The sequence below is a fragment of the Drosophila miranda genome (assembly GCF_003369915.1).
Source record: "Drosophila miranda strain MSH22 chromosome Y unlocalized genomic scaffold, D.miranda_PacBio2.1 Contig_Y1_pilon, whole genome shotgun sequence".
NCBI lineage: Eukaryota > Metazoa > Arthropoda > Insecta > Diptera > Drosophilidae > Drosophila > Drosophila miranda.
This window is the reverse complement of record NW_022881603.1, coordinates 27,027,772-27,047,743: the sequence shown is the minus strand read 5'-3', so window position 1 is coordinate 27,047,743 and position 19,972 is coordinate 27,027,772. Positions and strand designations below refer to the sequence as shown.

Genomic DNA, 19,972 nt, shown 5'->3' with positions numbered 1-19,972 from the left:
ACCAATGGAAATGACTAAAAAACAGTACAATTATATACTGGTTGTCGTTGATGGATTTTCTAAGTTTGTTTGGTTATATTCTACACGTAGTACAGGTGTTGAAGAGGTCGTTAAGTGTTTGGAAATTCAGGGGACTAGTTTTGGTAATCCGAACAGAATAGTGACGGATAGGGGTGCAGCGTTTATGTCCAATTTGTTTCGTGAATATTGTGAGAGAGAGAAAATACAGCATTTAATGATTGCCACAGGCGTTCCACGGGGGAATGGTCAAGTCGAAAGGATGCACAAGATAGTGGTGCCTATGTTGTCGAAATTGTGTCAGGGTAATTCCGGTAGTTGGTATAAGCATCTAGGAAAAGTACAGCAAATGATCAACAGTGTTGAGCCGCGAAGTACCAAGGTAACACCTTTCAATATATTGAATGGGCTAGACATGCGTATAGGAATGGATCCAAAAATAAAAGAAATATTGGAAGAATCACTTATCGAAGAGTTGAACAAGGACCGCGAAAAAATTAGAAAGGAAGTAGTTGAAAACATTGCACGGTTACAGCAGGAAAACAAGAAGAGTTTTGACTTAAAAAGGAAACTAGATAGACAGTATGAGGTTAATGAGCTAGTAGCTATCAAGCGTACTCAGTATGGTACTGGATTAAAGCTAAAAGGAAAGTATCTAGGGCCGTATAAGGTGGTTAGGGTAAAGAATTATGGAAGGTACGAAGTCGAGAAGATTGGCGATACTGAGGGTCCCTATAAGACCTCTACAGTTTCAGAATATATGAAACCTTGGCTAGACCCATCCGAGGCGAATGGTCCGTCAGGACAGCCGAATGTAGGAAACGAAGGAAAGAGAGAGACACGAAGCGGTCGTGTTTTCGTCGTGTCGTCGGGATAGAGCAGTAATCGGCTCTGAGAGAGCCGATAGCAAGAGAGAGAGAGATCAGTCAGTTGTCAATTCAGCCACGCATCAGACGTACACGCATATAATTAGTCACAAACATACTTGTAAAACTTGGAGCTGTTATAATTTTAAGTCCAACATACTTATTAAATAAATGTTACTCGTTGCCATCAAGCAACTTAAACTACTACATATATTCCTTCACTTATAAGGTCAACAAAGTTAACGCTTCGTTCCTCATGGGTTTTGAAAGCACAGAACCGCTAAAATTGTACTTTAAACTTGAATGAGTGGAAAACTATACAATGAGGCAGCATATTTCTTTCTGTCTATGCATACTGCCGAATCATAGGTGCTTTAGTCTTTATAATCAATTCAATAATAAAATCTCTCGGATTAATACACTTTCCAGCCTATAAGATGGCCGATAAGATATCGACATGCATCATTGGATCTGGCAATTGGGCCACGACCATAGCCCGAAATGTGGGCAGGAATGTGGCCGCAATGGCCAACACAATGGAGCCGAAGGTCTACATGTATGTGTACGAGGAAATAGTTGACGGTCGAAAGCTTACCGAAATCATCAACACAACCCACATCAATGTGAAGTACATGCCGGACTTTGTGTTGCCTGAAAATATTGTAAGCGAATCGATCCATTAGAGTCTTCGTCCAGCACAGTGTAGCACTGATTTTCAGGTGGCTGTGGATGATATTGTGACTGCTGCCAGGGACTCCGACATCCTGATATTTGCCATACCCCCGACCTTCGTCAGCAGCTGCTGCAAGACCCTGTTGGGCAAGGTAAAGCCCACGGCCCATGCCGTCTCCCTGATCAAAGGATTCGAGCGGGGAGACGATGGACAGATCATACTGATCTCTCAGATTATCATGCGACAGTTGAAGGTTTCCTGCTCCGTTATGGTGGGTTGCAATTTGGCCCACGAGTTGGCCAATGATAACTTTGCCGAGGGCACTGTGGGTTGTCGTGATCAGAAGTACTACCGCGTGCTTCGGGACATCTTCAAGTCGGAAACATTCCGAGTGGTGGTCACCGAAGATGCTGACTGCGTGGAGATCTGTTCTACTCTAAGGGTAAATATCTGTGCTAACTCAAATTGCTCTGACCTTGAACTATCACGTAGAACATCATTGCCTTTGCTGCCGGCTGCTCTGATGGCATGGAACTGAACGAGAACACCAAGGCGGGGATTATTCGTAGGGGTTTCCTGGAGATGCTGCAGTTTGTGGATGTCTTCTATCCGGGCTGCCGCATGGGCACCTTCTTTGAGGCCTGCGGCATATCCGATTTGGTCACCAGCTGTTACGGCAAGCGGTTTCTTTATACAGACCCATAGGTCCAGTTTAAGAATTATTCGTTTTAGCCAATCGTAATCGGAAGCTGGCCGAGGCCTTTGTGAAGACTGGGAAGCCTCTGTGCGAACTGGAACATATACTCATATCAGGCCATGAGCCCTTGGGCCCAGTCACTGCCGAACTGGTTCATATTTTACTCAAGAAAAAAGGATTGGTGGACAAGTGCGCTCGAGAGCCTTTTACTGGCATTTTCTGATACGCTTCCTCTATTTTTTTTTTACAGATTTCCACTGTTTACAACGGTCTATAAAATCTGCATGGGAGATCTACCGCTGACACGCCTCGTGGAGGCCTTGTGTCATGCCAGCGAGGACATGTAAGGCCTTCATTCCTATTGGTATCACAGGAAAATCTAACTTTTTTCATTGCAGCTTCCATCCGCAACACACTTTCCAGCTTTGAAGGCTGGTCCCCAGTTTAAAATAAATCAGAACCGAACAGAACAGAAAAACAGCAATTTGGTTTATTCTTTTTTATTATTCTGTGAAATGGGGCATATAAAGCCTTGGTTATATTTGTCCGGCAAGTCCCGGCAAACGCAGTTCAAGTGCAGTTCAAGTGTTCCTTTGCGGAGAGTGCACTCCATTGAATGCACCAACGCTCCGAGCACTTGTTGGACTGTTCTGATGACTCGTACAACGGAAATCACTTCAACCAGGCGCTTGGTGGGGGCTTTCTGTGGTTCCTGGCTGAATGGGACGGAAAGCCGCATTGCTTTCTTATTGTTTCTCGTTTCTCTACTATACAACATACACTAGTTGTTCCATTCTTCGTCTCGATATGGTATTGTACTGCAGTTGAAGTGCTCCCCAATCGAAATTGAGGAAATGAGAGCATCCACTGTAGGACTTGTCAAGCCTCCCTCCTCAAAACTGAACCTCAAAACCCTCCGGATAGGGTTCAATCAACTACATCACGATCTCCTTTTGAATTTGAATCAAACTATCATACAGAATTCTGTTGAGAGTTCATTTCTTATTCATTCACAAAAGAGATACGAGACCTACAACAACCAGTAACAAAATTTGGGTTTTTGCTTTTTCTCCGATTTTTGATCGAATTTGAATCAATCTATCATAGCGTTCAGTGCCAAAGAGAGTCTTTTAAAAATGTTATCAAATATTTTACTGAAGGTCGCTACTGTGATTTTTTTTCTTTCCATCGTTTTGGACATTATCGATCCGGAAAATGAAACCGTACTTGGGTCAAGCATGAGCAAAGTCAATAATATTCTGGATAAGACTATATACTACTTTTGGGAGGATCTGCGTCCAAAGCCACAGGAGAATTGGTTCCAGCGCTACATCGTTCGGAACTTTCAAATGCTGTTCTAAAAGGAACTCAAATCAATTCGCAAATTCCCGAAAAACCAACAATGAGTATTACCTAAGGCCGATTAAACCAAACCAAAGCGTGATGCACAACTCAAAAAAGTCATCGTATATATCCCCAAATTAATCCACTGTTCGATGGTTATTTAATAAATTATTTACGCAATTCATTTAGTTTCTAGCATTTCCGATTTCTGGCGGCATAATTAAATGAAAATGAAAATGGCAAAGGGCTTAACGCTTGGGCTGATTGAATGTAAGGGGGGATCATGTAGGGGGATTAGTACGAATGTCAAAACTGCTCTATTTGATTATACCACGAAAAACCATTTAATCCATTCTGATGGCTAACTATTTTATTTGATTAGAATGTTGTCAGTCCTGGCTATGATACTTTTTTTGGAATGATGCATCATATATAACTTAATAATAAAATAAAAAGAGGCTCTCAGATGGAGGGCTAAAAACGAAGAAATCACCAAAACTATAAGCCGCCTTACACAGCACTGTATTTTTGCTGAATTTCTGACTCTCGTTCAGAGGGAATTAAATATCTCACAAGTCAAATTTTCATTTAAACCCACTGAACATTTTCTGCGGTTAAAATAATATGCCAACAGCAATTAAAATGTGTCACATTATGCGAAGCCACTGAATGTCCAAATGTACCATTTCAATGGAAAAGCAATTTTGTCCAGATTTATTTGAAATTTAATTTGTTTGTAAAATCCTGCAAATATTCCACCATTCCAATTGCTTTATTATTAGTTCGTTTTGCATTTTCAGTTTAGGCGGACACGGTGCAAATATGGAGCTTACGTGCGGCAGATGCAAGTCCAAAATTGGTAGCTAAAAATGGAAATGAAAATTCCACAACTGTCTGGCGGAAGAGGGCCGGTACGGGCCTGTACGCCGCTGGCTAAACAAATATGCCATTCCATGGGGGAAGGCAAATAGAACTGGCCCGGGGTGCAGTGCAGTCAGTCGGACATGGAAATCCGATGAAAATTTGCATATCAGGCGGCAGCCAGTGGTACTACTCGAACTTTTGCCCAATTCTTGTTGCATTTTTGGTTGGGGATTGGGCTTAAAGCCTTTTGGCTCGTTCTTCGTTCGTTTTTGCTGATAATTACACGGTAAATTTGCCAAAATGTGACGCCAAATAGCAAACAAGATGCCAGTGAAGACTGAAACAAGTTGCACGTATCCGTGCGCTACGCACACAGGCAGTAACGTAACCGTAACAGATACGAGTACTCGCACGCTTTGTGCCACAGTTACACCTTTCCCGAAATGAGAGAGAGGGAGACAGAGAGAGAGAGAGGGAATAGAAAGAGCGATGTGCAAGCACTTCAAAAAATAAATAACAATTTGGTAAGTTACACATGTCTCGGCTTATGCAAACGTATCTGTATCTTGTTCCCTCTCTATTTATACTATATAAGTGTGGGTGTGTGTGTGTGTGTTTTTTTTTTATTTTTTTTTTTATTGGGAAAACAATTTATATTTATAAAATAACAATTATGGCTGGGAAGGGGGGTGGGTCCGCTCCCGCGGGACTGCCGCTAGGCATTACTTCGCGGTGCGGGCTGTGGGGTCATCCTTCTGGCTTAGTTTGTCCGGCTTCGCTCCAGCCTGCGCAGCTCCTTGATCACGCTTGCTGCCATGTAGGCGACCGCGTTCCAAGATTGCTCATCGGCTAGCATCTGGTCGGTGAGGGTGTCCACACTCACTTCTGCAAGCGTCTCCCCTAGCCTCGTTCGTTCTTGCGAGAAGCGGGGCATACAAAGAAGACGTGCTCTGCATCCTCGTCGACTCCAGGCCCGCAGCAGCTGCAATACGGGTCGTCAGCATGCCTAAAGCGATGCAGGTACTGCTTGAAGCAGCCATGCCCCGTCAGCAGTTGGCCCAAATAATGGTCCATTTGGCCGTGCCTTCTTCGCAGCCATGGGCTAAGCTGGGGAAGGAGACGTCTGGTCCACCTCCCTTTTGCCGCTTGGTCCCAGCGCCGTTGCCACTGGGCTATAGTGCGCTCTCGCCGCTCGCTGGCTACCTCCACTCCGCTCTGCCGCTCAGCTGCCAGGAGATCCAGTGGGACCATGCCTGCCACAATAAGTGCGGCGTCTTCAGACACCGTCCGGAAGCAGCATGTAACCCTCAGGGCACAGCGTCGGTATGCGCTTCTGCAGTCTCTGCTGTATGTGGAAACCATCATTGCCGGTGCCCACACTGCTGATCCATATAAGATTATGGAGGTGACCACCCCAGCGATGAGCTGCCTGCTACGCTGCCGTGGTCCCCCTGTATTGGCCATCATCCTGCTTATGGCCGCCGTTGCTGCAGTTGCTTTTGCGCTGGCGTATTCCAGGTGGGCCTTGAAGTTCAGCCTCTGGTCCATCATTACCCCTAGGTACTTTAGCGCAGGCTTGGTCCTGATGATCGTGCTACCGACTCTCACGCATGCCTGCTCGACCTTTTTTCTGCTGCTCATTAGCACAGCCTCCGTCTTCTTCTCCGCCAATGCTAGCCCGTTGGCTGCGAGCCAGGCCACTATCATCCCGACTGCTACGTTGGTTTTCTCCTCTACGTCTCTTACGTGTTTCGACACTGTCACCAGTGCTATGTCGTCGGCGAAGCCCACCAGGGTGCACCCTTCCGGTAATGTAAGCCGCAGGATATCGTCATACATCACGTTCCACAGTATCGGCCCTAGGACCGACCCCTGTGGGACGCCTCCAATGATTTGGTGATGTTCTGCTCCTTCTTCCGTGTCGTAGATCAGGACGCGGTCCGTGAATTAGCTTCGCAGAGTCCGTGTGATTTGCTCAGATACACCCCTCCTGGTCAGGGCCTCTAGGACGCTCTTCCAGCTGGCAGAGTTGAAGGCGTTTCGTACGTCTAGTGTACATACTAGGCAGTACTTTTTGTCGCCTCCAGCCCATCGCGTTCCTGCCATGGCTTCCCTGGCAAGGTTTGTCACCATCTCGATGGCGTCAGTGGTGCTCCTCTGCTTGCGGAACCCGAATTGGAGGTCGGAAAGTCCGCGACGCTCAGCCAGTTCCGCCTCCAGTCGGTTACATACCATCCTCTCGAAAATCTTGCCCATGGTATCCAGCATGCACAGCGGCCGGTATGACGATGGGTCGTTGAGCTCTTTGCCTGGCTTGGGTATCAGAACCAGCCTTTGCCGTTTCCATGCTCGTGGGACTGTCCGCTCCGCTAGGCACTGGGTGTACATTGTGGCGAATGCTTCCGGATGGGCTCTAATTATGCATTTTAGTGCTGCATTAGGGACTCCATCTGGACCTGCCGCTTTCCCGATCTTCAGCTTACCCGTGGCCTCCAGTACTTCTCTGGCAGTGATGATGGTGGTGGTGTCCCTCAGGCTAGCTCCTTCTACCCTAGCTTCCTCTTGTAAGAGTGGTTGTCTAGGGAATAGGGTGCCGACTATCTCTCTCATATGCACCGGATCCTTGGGCATAGGCTGTCTGTTTAATCTCCCCATGACTAGTTTGTATGCTCCACCAAAAGGTTCCGCATCGGCCGCATCGCAGAGCTCCTTGAAGCATTTGAGTTTGCTGCTTCTGATGGCCTCCTTCAGCTCTTTTCTTTTGGCCTTGAATGCCGCGCCATTTCTGCCAAATTGGGCGGAGCCTCTTGCTCGCTGGTAGGCACGCCGAGCTGCGCAGCACTCCCTCCTGGCCTTGGCAATGTGCTCATTCCACCACGGTACTGGCCGGTGCCTGCTTCCTCCGATCTTTCTTTTTTTCATGGCTGCATCACAGGCCGCTTTGACGGTCCTGTAAACGGCAAGCGCGGATGCTTCAGCATCCCCGGCGGCGCTTAGGTTTTCTGCTGTTGAGAGGAGCGCGGCTCTGCTCAGGCTTTCCTCCTTGTACCCGGCCTGGAGCGCCCGCTGTATCCTTGTTGTGTTCCTGGGTGCAAAGGTTTCCGTCATTACGGCTAAGTGGTCGCTATGGGTGTCAGCACTCAGCACTTGCCACTTCGCGTGGCGTGCGAGCTCTGGGCTTGCAAAGGTGAGGTCTATAATAGACTCCCGCCCTGCTTTGCTGAACGTTGGTGTGGTTCCTGTGTTGAGGAGACAGACGTTCAGGCTTGCAAACTCGTCCAGGAGCGATGTCCCACGGGGTGTGTTCTTGGCGCTGCCCCAAGTCGTGGCCCAGGCGTTAAAGTCGCCCGCTATCAGGACCGGCGATTTGCCTCGTGCGTCGTTAGCGATGTTGCTGATGATCGCCTCATCCTCCTGCTGCGTGAACCTCGGTGCTATGTAGCAGCTGTAGACAAAAGTGCCGCTGTGCTTAGCTCTCACATATCCCACTCTGGATGCTCTGTGGGTAAGCTGGCCTGGTTGTGGGCCACAGCTCCAGATTGCTGCTCCTCCGTCTGAGCTTTGCTGCCAGACGCCTTCGTGTTTTTTGCCGTACGATCTTCTGCTCCAGGACTGTTTGCGCCAACAGATCCTGAGCAGCTCGGCAGTGGTTTAGGTTGAGCTGCAGGAGCTTAACCATCAACCAGTTTTGCTAGTGCCTTCTTATACTCAGGGCAGCTGCGGCTGAGGGCCGAGTGGGCTGCTGAGCGGACGTCTCCTGGCTTGCCAGCGCATAGCATGCACATTGGCGGGTTGTTGCACTGGTTGTGCTTGTGCCCCTCCCCACCACATTTGTAGCATGCATTGCTTGACACAGGCCGCTTGGATCTGCACCTGGCTGCAGTGTGTCCATAGGCCATGCACTTGAAGCAGCGGGTTGGCGCAATCCGTTGCCGCAGGCGGCAGACAACCCAGCCGATTCGAACTTTTCCGAGCTCCAGGAGCTTCTTTGCGAGTGCGGGCTGAAGGTTCAGCGTAGCTACCTGCGTTGCGCCATATGCTTTCCGCATGTACGGCACTGCTCCTTGTGTTAAGTCGCCGTCGATCGCTGCAGCTATGGCCTCACATACCTCGTCGCCTGTCGTGAGCTCGTCTATGTTGAGTACCTCAACCGCGACTGTCTCCTGCATGGCCTTCACGGCTGCCTTATCCCCAAGCGCTGCCTGGATGGCCATCTGCAGCTCCTGGGTGGCGGGGTCTGAGGATTGTTGCATCCTTAGAAGCAGCTCGCCCGAGGCTGTCTTCCTGATGCCCTGAACCTTGTTTTTGAGGCTCTGGAGCGTTGGTGCTGCCTTCACCAGTTTGAGGATGTCGGCGTATGATGCCTCCTCGGTGCATTTGACCAGCACTGCGTCTGGTCGGCCTGTCTGCTTGCGTTTCGCACGCCTGCCTCTCACCTCACTCCACTTCTGTGTAGGGTTGGTGTCTTCCGCCTTGCCGCACTGCATCTTGGTTTCCTCTTGTCGAGTGGCGTCAGCTTGGTGTCCTTGCCTGGGCCTTCCGCGCGCGCTCTTCTCCTCAGTTCGGGGTGTTGCCTCGCTCTTGTGGGCTCCTGATGCCGTTTGCGTCGCCTTAGTCGCACTGGGCTTGGTCATCCTGGGTAGGGGGCCAGTTGGGCCTGCAGTGTGATCATGGCACTGGCATCCTCCTGGCGCTGCCCTTTTATCCTCTGGCGCCTGCAGATGGGATTTGACTTCCACTTGCAACTCCTTCATGCGTGCTACCATCTTCTTGATGGCCATGTTGATCGACCTCTGGCCCTTCTCGTTCATCTGGTAGAGTAGGTCGTCCAGGATTGCGCCAATCTCGTCTATGTCCTGTAAGCAGTTCCTGCTTCGCTTGGGGGTTTTTTTTTCCGCTACTCGATGGTGTAGGGGGTCCCTCGGCCTCTTCAGAGTATCAGTGCCCTTGCTGCCGTCCTGCGTGGCCCCACTGGCAAAGCTGTGCAACGAGCTCTGCTTCATTGGCGGTGTTAAAGCTGCTTGTGGCGGTGTTCGGGCCACCTTTGAGGCTTTTTGGAAAGCCATTGCTCCTTGGCTTGTAGCGAATTTTGCTTCGTCGGCCAAGTGTGCCACCGGCGAAGCAGGATTCGGGGGAACATCTCTCAGGGCCTCCAGGGTCCGCGCCCCGGCCACGGGATTCCTCCACGCGTGTGAATTTGGGATGGAACTTATGCGTAGGTGTGTGTGCGGTTTGCAAGTGATCCCGCCTAGGAGTTAGGCAGTACCTTCCCTCAGGTGCGGTCGCTGACAGAAGCTAGCTGCTGTGGGCGCAGTTATCTTCCGCAGCGGGCTCTGTCGAGGGCTGGATGCTTTGGCACCTAGTGCCCCTTCACCGCACTGCAGTCGATCAGCTGGTTAGTGGCTTGCACTATCCAGCCCTGGTACCCCAGTCGATCAGCTGCGAGGCCTGGAGGGAAGAAGAAGAACGGGAGAACCGGCCCAAAGGAGAGAAAGGATGAAAAAAGGTGGGAATCTCCAAGTGACGAGTGAAAAGCGCCGTCCAAAGCACTCACGGTGGGCCCCAGCGCCCCTGCCCCCTTTGGGTGACCGTGGAAGTGCAACGCGCAGCCCGGATCAGAAGCCAGTCGGGGTGAGACTCGATCCTCCCAGGTGAGCACGCGGTGTCAGCAAGAGCTTGAGCTAATTTCGGGTATGTGTGTGTGTGTGTGTGTGCCTAAAAGAATACTTCATTTCATTTCGTGTTGAACATGGCCAAAAGCCACCACACCCACTGGGCAAACACCACCGAGAAATGGCAGCAATGGTGGCGCTTTCTTGATTTGGTTATTGTGGCTGCCAGTTGTCTTGTTTGCCCTCAAATTGAACAAATAGCTAAAACAATCTCGGTAGAGAAGGCTCCACCACTTACCATATTTCCTGTCTTACACATGTATTTGCTGTTGTTTTACCAGGTCTTAAGTTATAGAATGTCCTAATCAGCCTTGAGACTTTGGTCACTCTATCGGAAACTTAATTGAACAGGGCCAACCGGACACTGCGGATCCGTGGGTGAATCACGAAAAAATAACATTGAAGGTGAAGAAGGAGTCTACCAAACTCTAGAGGATTTAATCTAATCATACACTATCCTATGATCCTCACTCACGTACTCCAACAACTCTGTTTAGTAGAAACTAAAAACATTTTCGTTTCATCAGTAGTCATTCGAAATGTTTGTCGTATCCGTTTTTACATATTATATTCGAAGCACCTCCATTCCTAAAAATTTAAGTGTCCCATAGTTTTGGTCAAATTCGCAGTCGCATAAATTGTTGTTGTAGAAACCAAAACCAAGCCAAAAATATCGTGTTTCGTTGTGCATCTGCGGCTATATGGATCTGCTCTCGATAACGCAGAAGGTGCTCATACGCCGCACGGATGGACGGGTCCAGCTGGCGGGTATCATCAAGCTGGATGGCGGCACCAATAGCTCCGTGACCGTGGAATGGCCCGAGGGCGATTGCACGCGTGGCAAGGAGATTACGCTGTCCCAGATCATTGAAATGAATCCGGAAATTTTCGCGGTACAGCGAAGAGATAACGTGGCAGGAATGGCCTCCATTCCACCCAGAGCCTCCACACTGAGCGCCAGTAAAATGGTGAACACCCTGATGCAACGTCTGCCGGCTGGCAATGCACCCTGCCCATTGCGGCGCCTGAAGGTGGGCAGTGCCGCGCCCAGGCAGCGGTCGCCCTGCCGGCAGGAGCGGCATCAGCAGAGGGACGTTCTCGGTGGATCTGATCGGTGCGACTCCAACTGGGACACTGCCAGGATGATCCGCTTTTATCGGATGCAGATGGAGAGCCGACCGCTGGAGAACATGGGCTTTCCGGGCCCCCTGAAGAGGCACGGTATTGTGGTGTGTGTGCGGAAGCGCCCCCTCAACCGGAAGGAGCTGGCCGAGCGCGAGCTGGACGTGATCAGCATGCCCCGGGCGGACATGCTGGTGGCGCACGCGCCGCGCCGGCACGTGAACCTTGTGCGATTCCTTGAGAACCACAACTTTCGCTTCGACTATACCTTCGACGAGGCCTGCTCGAACGCCACCGTCTACAATTATACTGCCCGTCCCCTGATCCGGCACATATTTGATGGCGGAATGGCCACGTGCTTCGCTTATGGGCAGACCGGGAGCGGCAAAACCCACACAATGGGAGGAGAATTCACCGGAAAGCAGCAGAACGTGATGGACGGCATCTATGCGATGGCGGCCACCGATGTCTTCAGCACTTTGGCGGAGCCGGCGAACGCCGGCCTGGGACTGAGGGTGACCTGCAGCTTTTTCGAGATCTACGGATCGCGGATCTACGACCTCTTGACTCCGGGCAGAGCGCAGTTGCGCGTCCTCGAGGATAGCCACCAGCAGGTCCAGGTGGTGGGTCTCACCGAAAGGCCAGCGCGCTGCACCACCGATGTCCTGTCACTCCTGGAGCAGGGCAACTGTGCCCGCACCTCAGGCCATACCTCGGCCAACTGCAAGTCTTCCCGCTCCCATGCCATTTTCCAGATTGTTCTGCGATCCGCGAACACGTACCGTCTCCATGGAAAGCTCTCGCTGATCGATCTGGCCGGAAACGAGCGGGGGGCGGACAACTCCAGTGCGGATCGAAGGACACGCCTGGAAGGCGCCGAGATCAACAAGTCCCTGCTGGTACTGAAGGAGTGCATCCGGGCTCTGGGTCGCCAAGCGGGCCACATTCCATTCCGCGGCTGCAAGCTCACCCAGGTGCTGCGCGACTCCTTCATCGGAAAGAAGGTTAAGACCTGCATGATAGCGACGATCTCGCCGGGTCTGCGCTGCGTGGAGCACACACTGAACACCCTCCGATATGCGGATCGCGTCAAGGAGCTTACGGCACAGACTGTGTCCCCAAAGCGTTTCTGTCGGTCCACTTCCGTGGTGGCAGCCCCGTCCGTATCGGGAAGCAGCCTGGTTGAAACCAATTCCCTTCCGGATATCATCAGTCCAACCCAGGCTTCACAATCCCTGACCAATTTGCAATGGTTCGTCTCCTCGACATCCCTACCGGTCGTGGAAAACCACTCGAACAGAACGACCAGAACCCGTCGATCTTCGGATATGGACACTCTGACCTACTGCTCAAATCCACACGAGAACAGAATCCCCGAACGGGAGCAGTTTAATCCTCCCAATTTACATAAACCCGTACTGCAGATGTGCCCACGGCATTCGGAGGTGAGCTCAAGGCATTCGGAGATGAACTCAAGGCATTCGGAGGTGAATTCACGGCAATCGGAGATGAACTCAAGGCATTCGGAGGTGAACTCACGGCATTCGGTGGTGAACTCACGGAGCACGGAGGGGAACTCACGACACACGGAGGGGAACTCACGAAACACGGAGGTGAACTCACGGAACACGGAGGGGAACCCACGAAACTCGGAGGTGTTCCAAGATGCCTCGCTGCTGCTGTCCAAAGCCTTGGACCTTGTAAAAAGATCCCGTGAGAACGAGTTCTAAATCATGATTTCTACAGCACACACATTATCTACTATATAAAACAAGTCTTGGATCTGAATAAAAAGAATCAGAGGAAGTAAAATCTTTTAGCTAGTTCAAAACGTGGACATTCATTCACCACTCGAACAACTTTACCTATTACCTTAAAGCAGACTCCGTATTACCCACACTGCTGGCCTCATTCCTAGTTCATTTGTATGGCAACCTGTGCGCCAGGGCTTAGGCCCTCAGCCTATACTTAAAACATTTCCATCTCTAGACTGTGGCCCGTTTTCCCATGCCCAACTCGAACTAAGAGCAAATATTTTCCGCATAGTTGCGTACTAAGCCAAAAACTTACTTCTTTCTTTCAGTTTTTCTCTTGGCTTTTTTCTGCGTACTGCTGGAAGGAGACGGGAAGTGGCGTGGCTCCTTTGACAGCTGTCAATATACAATATTGGGGATTATGATGGTGCATAGACACGTCTTACGACAAAGCTTTGTGTCAATATATTAAATTATGGCTTACGGCGGCTTTGTCCTAACTCCCAACTCCCTCTCTCCCACCTTCACTTTCACTCTCTGGTTCTTTTTTATACCCGATACTCAAAAGGAGTATTGGGGTATATTAGATTTGTGGTAAAAGTGGATGTGTGTAACGTTCAGAAGGAATCGTTTCCGACCCCATAAAGTATATATATTCTTGATCAGCATCAATAGCCGAGTCGATTGAGCCATGTCTGTCTGTCCGTCTGTCCGTCCGTCCGTCTGTCCGTCCCCTTCAGCGCCTAGTGCTCAAAGACTATAAGAGCTAGAGCAACGATGTTTTGTATCCAGACTTCTGTGATATGTCACTGCTACAAAAATATTTCAAAACTTCGCCCCGCCCACTTCCGCCCCCACAAAGGACGAAAATCTGTGGCATCCACATTTTTAAAGATACGATAAAACCAAAAACGCAGAATCGTAGAGGATGACTATATGTTCTAGAGTGCAAAATCTGAACCAGATCGTATAATTATTATAGCCAGAATCAAGAAAACAATTTCATTCTTTCTCGCTCTGTCTCTCTCTAACACACAGGTTTCATGGTCGGCTTTGCCAATTGCAAAATATGAGTTCAAGGATCTCAGAACCTATAAGAGCCAAAGCAACCAAATTTGGTATCCACCCTCCTGTGATATCGGACCTTGACCGTTTCGTGTCTAAATTTCGCCACACCCCCTTCCGCCCCCGCAGAGGACGAAACTCTGGGGCATCCACAAATCTCAGAGACTATTAAGGCTAGAGTAACCAAATTTGGTATCCGCACTTCTGTTAGATCTCACTATAAAACGTATATCTCAGAATTTCGCCTCACCCCCTTCCGCCCCCACAAAGGACGAAAATCTGTTGCATCCACAATATTGCATATTCGAGAAAACTAAAAACGCAGAATCATAGATAAGGACCATATCTATCAGATTGCTGAATCTGGACCACATCAGATAATTTTTATAGCCAAACGGAACAAATCAATTTGCACTGGCTACGCAGCGCCCGACGTCACGCTCAGACTGATTTTCTGTCTCTCTCGCACGCACTCTTTGTCGTGTCGTTTAATATTAGCGGCGTCTGCCGGAGGAGAGCATACTGACTAAGTATCGGGTATAACTGTAGAGTTGCGGTGTCCGCAGCAACTCACAACGTTCCCCCTCGTTTCTTTATCTGGCTTGACTTTTTGGCTTTTTTCGCGTAAATCCCCTCCATAAATGCCCAAGGAAGAATGAATATGGTTGATGTAGGCAAATTTTATGTTATTCCAAAACGTTTCACATTAATTGAAATCGAACTAAGAAGCGTATCAGTATTAACCAGGAATTTCATTTCAAATCAAAATCGAAGCTAAGAGCTCCACTTAAACCACACTTGAAATATATTACGAGTAATTAAAAGGGAAATTAATATTGTGGCTCGAATGTTTGCCGTCTTCTACGGCTGTCAACGATTTAATGTTTGCCATTTCATGTTCAAGTCCCTGCCGTCACCCGCGTCGTTAATCAAAAGCGTCTTTAATCTTATGTCAAGTAATGTAAATAAACAATTACGAGCATTTATACGTGCACACTTGCCCTCGCACCCACACGAGAACCCTGGCACACACAAGAGCACAAATTTTGCGGCTTAAAGTTAATTCGTTTCCCAAGTGTTTACCTAACCTGGCATTAAACCAGCTAGTGAGATGCACTCGCACGGTTCCCCCGCGCCTTCATATCCATCCTTTCTAATATGCCATTAGCATTGCTACCTAAATAAGTAAGTGAGTAAATTTGATAGGCACATGCACACATACATACTCTATGTACATATATATCTACACCGACAAAAAAAGAGACAGAGCAAACAAAACCGGAAGGCAGCGCGTACGGAATCAGTCAAGTGCAAACATTTCAATTTTGAAAAAACTGATTATAATAGCAGATTCAGCTGGCGAGTAGGTGGAAATCTAGATGCTCCGCTAGTGGGCGAAATATCAATGAGCTAGTATAGCAAAAGCATACCCCACCAATGGTACATTCGTTATACTTTAAAAGACGTTATATTAAAAATGCCTGCACCACAATTCAACTTCCACTTAGAGCTTGATTTCCGTGTGGTAATCGTGTAAACCGATCACATATGGATGTACGTTATTCCAACAAATAAAAATGTGATCGAATGAGTGGTTTAAGCAGTCCTTTGGCACTTCCCTTCCACTTCCGCCAATCCCTCATTTTGCTGGATGCTTGTTGGCAATGATAATTGTCCTGCCCGGACTTTGTCGTTGCCATTGTCCGGCCAATAAATTGTTGGCAGCTGCATGTTTGTTAAGCCCCACCCGAGGGCCCCCAATAAGCCATGTCGGTTGCGTTTGCCTACAGGCTATTGGTTGAGTGGGCAGCGGATACTGGACAACACTGAGACGTATCCGTATCCTGTCTGGTGCTGTCCCTTCTGTCGACGCTTCAACTGTTGTGCCAGGCTTGGGGCGAGTTATTTATGTTGCGAATTACGGGCTCAGTTAAAATAATTCTCCTTCGAAGCGAGCAAATAAATAAGATCTGCCATCTTTTCGAATGCATTCCGCTTTTGGGGAAACCGATTACGGCATGCATTTGCAGCAGTTTTAAATTTGAATTAAAATTTCCATAACTTGCTGAACCACAAAGGCCTCGCTTAAAGCCTCTTACAATAATTGAAATGTCCTTATTTAAGCTCTCCCAGTGACCGCTTCCGCTTCCACCTTCGCCTCCTCATCGTCCCTTAATCCAGGGCAGGCCCAGACGGCAAGAGCCGTCGTCCAGCTCAGTCGGCAAGGGGCGTTGCCTTTTGTCTTAACCCAAATTGTTCGCCATTAAGCCGCCAAGTGCTAAACATGCAAGCGATTCTCAATTCAGTTCTCCTTCTCTCGCCTCGCCTCGCCTTTCCACGCTCTCTTTTTCTCCCATTCTCCATTCGCGTGCCACAGTATGGAAAACGTCAGAGAGAAATTTGCAAAGATAAAAACGAACTTTGCATATTTACAAACACTGTCAGACGTAGGTTAAAGTCCATTAAAAAATGGTGTGAGATGAACAGGGCAACAAGAGGGACCCAGTGCGCAGGGAAGGGAAAGGGTTTCATCTCAATTTTCACTTGCCTCAGAGAGGGTATAGAGGCAAGTTTATCCAATGGGCTACAAGCAGTTTGGGTTCCTTACTAGACTTCAAAACACTGAAGAAGTTAACAATCTGGGGCTATACTTTTCAAAAATATTCAAAGGAATATATTAATAGAAAAATATGTTTCAAAATGCAGTGGAAGGATGTTCTCAGATGAGAGACTCTTTACTCATTTATTTCTTATAGAATATAAACTTTTACCATCCTTTAAATAAGGAAATTCAATTTGTTTCATTTTGATATCCTTGAACATCCTAGAGTACATCCTTAGATATCAAACAAGCGTATATTCTTGATCTGATTATATGGCAATGGCCATCCTGTATGAGGACATTATCATTCCTCTGGCCACACAGCAGAGTGGAAATTTGTGAAAAATGAGAAGCGAAAGAGCAGCAACTGTGACTGCCGAGCCACGGGGCATGGAATGCCTGCAACAGCCACTATAGTCGCATACTCGTATCGCCCCGAAGAACTTGACAAACATCAAGTTGGCTGCACTGCCACATGTCCTTGCAAGCCACGGTACATGTACATACATATCTGTGCATGCGTGCGCGCTGCGCTGGTGTGCTTGTGTTTGTCACGCTAACCTCAAAATTGCCGCCAACAATTTAACAAGCAGACGTTGTGTGAAAAATATGTCAAACAGAAGGCGAAGGCGGTGGCGGTGGCATTTCGTTCTTCTCTTTTTTGGCCAGCTTTCATACGAAAATTGCGTTAGCACACAACACATACACACCCACACACAGAGACACGCGGAGATCCTTAACCTCGTCACCCGCAACCAGAGCGAGAAGATGAAGAAGGTCGGCGAGAGTGTGAGCAGAGTGAAGCGAACAGCCAAAGGTGCTCTTCTATTGGAGCTCAAAGACGCCTCGAAGGAGACCGCGCAGCTGCTTCGCGAGGACATAGGCACTGTCCTAGGAGGCAAGGCGGAGGCGCGAGCACTCACCCAGCAGACGAGGCTAGAGATGCTCGACTTGGATGAGATGGCTACCTCGGAGGACGTGAGGAAGGCCTTCAGCGAGCAAATGGGGATTACACTCGATGTGGACGCCATTAAGAGTTTGCGCCCAGGCTTTGGTGGTACCCAGCGGGCTATTATTTGCCTGCCGGCGACCCTTGCGACGAAGGCGCTATCCGTTGGTAAGGTTAAAGTGGCATGGTCCGTCTGCCGCATACGGGAGCGAAATCTGCCGTTAAAGTGCTTCAGGTGCCTTGAGATCGGCCACGTTGCACTTAATTGCAAAAGCTCTGTAGACAGAAGCGGGTGGTGCTTCCGCTGTGGGTCTGAGGAGCACAAGATAAGCGACTGCCACAATGAGGCAAAATGCTTCCTTTGTGTCGGAAAGGGCAAGCCCCACTCACACGTAGCTGGTAGCCACAGGTGCCCCATGGCACCCAAAGAGAAGGCAAGTCAAAACGCTGGACATGGTTAGGTTTTACCAAATAAACCTAAACCATTGCGAGGCTGCCACAGATCTGCTCTCTCAGTCGGTGCGTGAAATGAGATCGGACGTTGCAATAATTAGCGAACCATACATTTCCCCCGAGGATAGATTCTGGGTCCAAAGCTCCTCAGGAAAAGCAGCAATATGGGCTTGCGGTAAGCCTCCTCTGCGGCCCTCAGTGTGCGCTGAGTTCCGACATTTCGTCAGGGCAAAACTGGGGAACTTATGGATTTACAGCTGCTATCTCCCCCCAAGCTTGAGCCGTTATAGCTTCGCTGCGGCGATGGATGAATTGGCTGACGACGCCAGGCACCACAAACCAAATGTGATTGCTGGCGACTTCAATGCTTGGGCCCAGGAGTGGGGCAGTGACATCTCCAGAAGCAGCAGCTCGGACGCCATATACAAGGGACACGCACTGCTTGAGGCCTTCGCTGCGTTGGACGTAGCATTGTTGAATCAGGGGACCGCGAATACCATCAACAGGGGTGGCTCTGGGTCAGTCATCGACCTTACATTCGCTTCTAGCAGCCTTTCCCCTCTGTCCACCTGGCTCCTGGGGAACCACTATACGGCCAGCGACCACGAGGCAGTGGTGTTCTCGATAGGCGGAGAAGGTGGTTGCAGACTGACCAGGGCAACGCAGACAAGCCGGAGAGCAGCCTACAATCCCGAATCAATGCGGATTCCAAGGTTCTTGGAGGCGCTGAGGAATATGGAGGTCGGAGGCTCAGCTCAACAGATGGTCAACCAGCTTCTGGAGTCCCTACTGCTCGCATGCGATGCCAGTATGAGTCGCAAGAGGCCATTCAAGGGTAAGCAATCGCCGACCTATTGGTGGAATGACGAGATCCAGGAGGCCAGACGCACTTACCTGTCAGCTAGAAGGCGATATCAACGGGCTCGCAGAAGGAGTGGCACTAGCTGGACAAGGCTACAGGCGGAGTACTGCGGAGCTAGAAAAGCCCTAAAGAACGCCATCAAGGAGAGCAAGAGGGAGTGCTTCCTGCAGCTTTGCGACTCAGCCGAGAAGGATCCGTGGGGACGTGCCTACAAGACGGTAATGAAGCGAATTCATGGCAGCAACGCGGGGTCGCCGTCTGCCCCAGACCAGTTGCGGACGATTGTTGAGGCATTGTTCCCATCCGGGGCTCACGGTCTTGCCAGCAGTGCCGTCGCACACCAGCCTGCATACTCGGTCGAACCGGTCACGGAGTACGAAATCGTCGCCCTGGCCCAAAGCTTAAAGGCCAAGAAGGCTCCAGGCCCTGATGGAATCCCCAACCGTGCGGTAAAACTGGCGATGGCATACAACCCGCACGAGTTTGCTAAGGCATTCACGCAGTGCCTGCGGGAAGGACTATTTCCGGACGATCCCTCCTCGTTTCGACCGATTTGCTTAATCGACTCGCTGGGGAAGACTCTGGAACAGATAATCCGTAGAAGACTAGACAACGCCGTCGAGGATGCTGGGGGACTTTCACCAAACCAATACGGCTTCAGGAGTGGGAGGTCAACGGTGGACGCCATAGGCAGGGTAGTTGACATAGCCTCCAAGGCAGTGGAGGGAACTCGATGGAAGGGCGGCAAGAAGGAATACTGCCTGATTGTCACCCTAGACATCAGGAACGCCTTCAATACGGTGAAGTGGGAGTGCATCCTGGACTCACTTAACCGGCGCGGTGTACCCCAATACCTTCAGGCAATCGTAAGGAGCTACTTCGCGGGAAGACTGCTGGAGTATAATACGGAGGCCGGCGCGCAGACTCACGGCATAACGGCAGGAGTTCCCCAAGGATCAGTGATGGGTCCCCTATTATGGAACATTGCCTACGATGGAGTCATGAGATTAGCTCTTCCAGGCGGATGTCAG

General features: G+C 49.6%; 2 protein-coding genes across 3 annotated transcripts; both read left to right on the top strand.

Moving 5' to 3' along the window:
• Nucleotides 1–1,320: 1,320 nt before the first annotated feature.
• On the top strand, nucleotides 1,321–2,738 carry LOC108159385 (glycerol-3-phosphate dehydrogenase [NAD(+)], cytoplasmic). The gene is made up of 6 exons (XM_017292616.2): nucleotides 1,321–1,546; nucleotides 1,604–1,999; nucleotides 2,050–2,233; nucleotides 2,290–2,443; nucleotides 2,505–2,597; nucleotides 2,653–2,738. Exons 1-6 carry the CDS (start codon nucleotides 1,322–1,324, stop codon nucleotides 2,681–2,683), a joined length of 1,083 nt encoding a protein of 360 aa, XP_017148105.2. The 5' UTR covers nucleotide 1,321; the 3' UTR covers nucleotides 2,684–2,738.
• A 7,918-nt stretch (nucleotides 2,739–10,656) lies between these two features.
• Nucleotides 10,657–13,068, top strand: LOC117191814 (kinesin-like protein Klp59C). 2 transcript variants are annotated; one of them, XM_033396578.1, is made up of 2 exons: nucleotides 10,657–12,869; nucleotides 12,912–13,068. In XM_033396578.1, the coding sequence occupies exons 1-2, from the start codon at nucleotides 10,836–10,838 to the stop codon at nucleotides 12,984–12,986; spliced, it is 2,109 nt and encodes a 702-aa protein (XP_033252469.1). In that variant the 5' UTR covers nucleotides 10,657–10,835; the 3' UTR covers nucleotides 12,987–13,068. The 2 variants fall into 2 exon arrangements, with proteins under 2 accessions (XP_033252469.1, XP_033252468.1); XM_033396577.1 differs by having other exon boundaries at nucleotides 10,658–13,068.
• The last annotated feature ends 6,904 nt before the right edge of the window (nucleotides 13,069–19,972 follow it).

Bases quoted from the DNA above. Each gene is read 5' to 3' on its own strand.
- LOC108159385 (XM_017292616.2), top strand. From the start codon at position 1,322: ATGGCCGATAAGATATCGACATGCATCATTGGATCTGGCAATTGGGCC. The intron at 1,547-1,603 runs GTAAGCGAATCG...ACTGATTTTCAG, and splicing joins TTGTGTTGCCTGAAAATATT to GTGGCTGTGGATGATATTGT. The intron at 2,234-2,289 runs GCAAGCGGTTTC...TATTCGTTTTAG, and splicing joins TTTGGTCACCAGCTGTTACG to CCAATCGTAATCGGAAGCTG.
- LOC117191814 (XM_033396577.1), top strand. From the start codon at position 10,836: ATGGATCTGCTCTCGATAACGCAGAAGGTGCTCATACGCCGCACGGAT.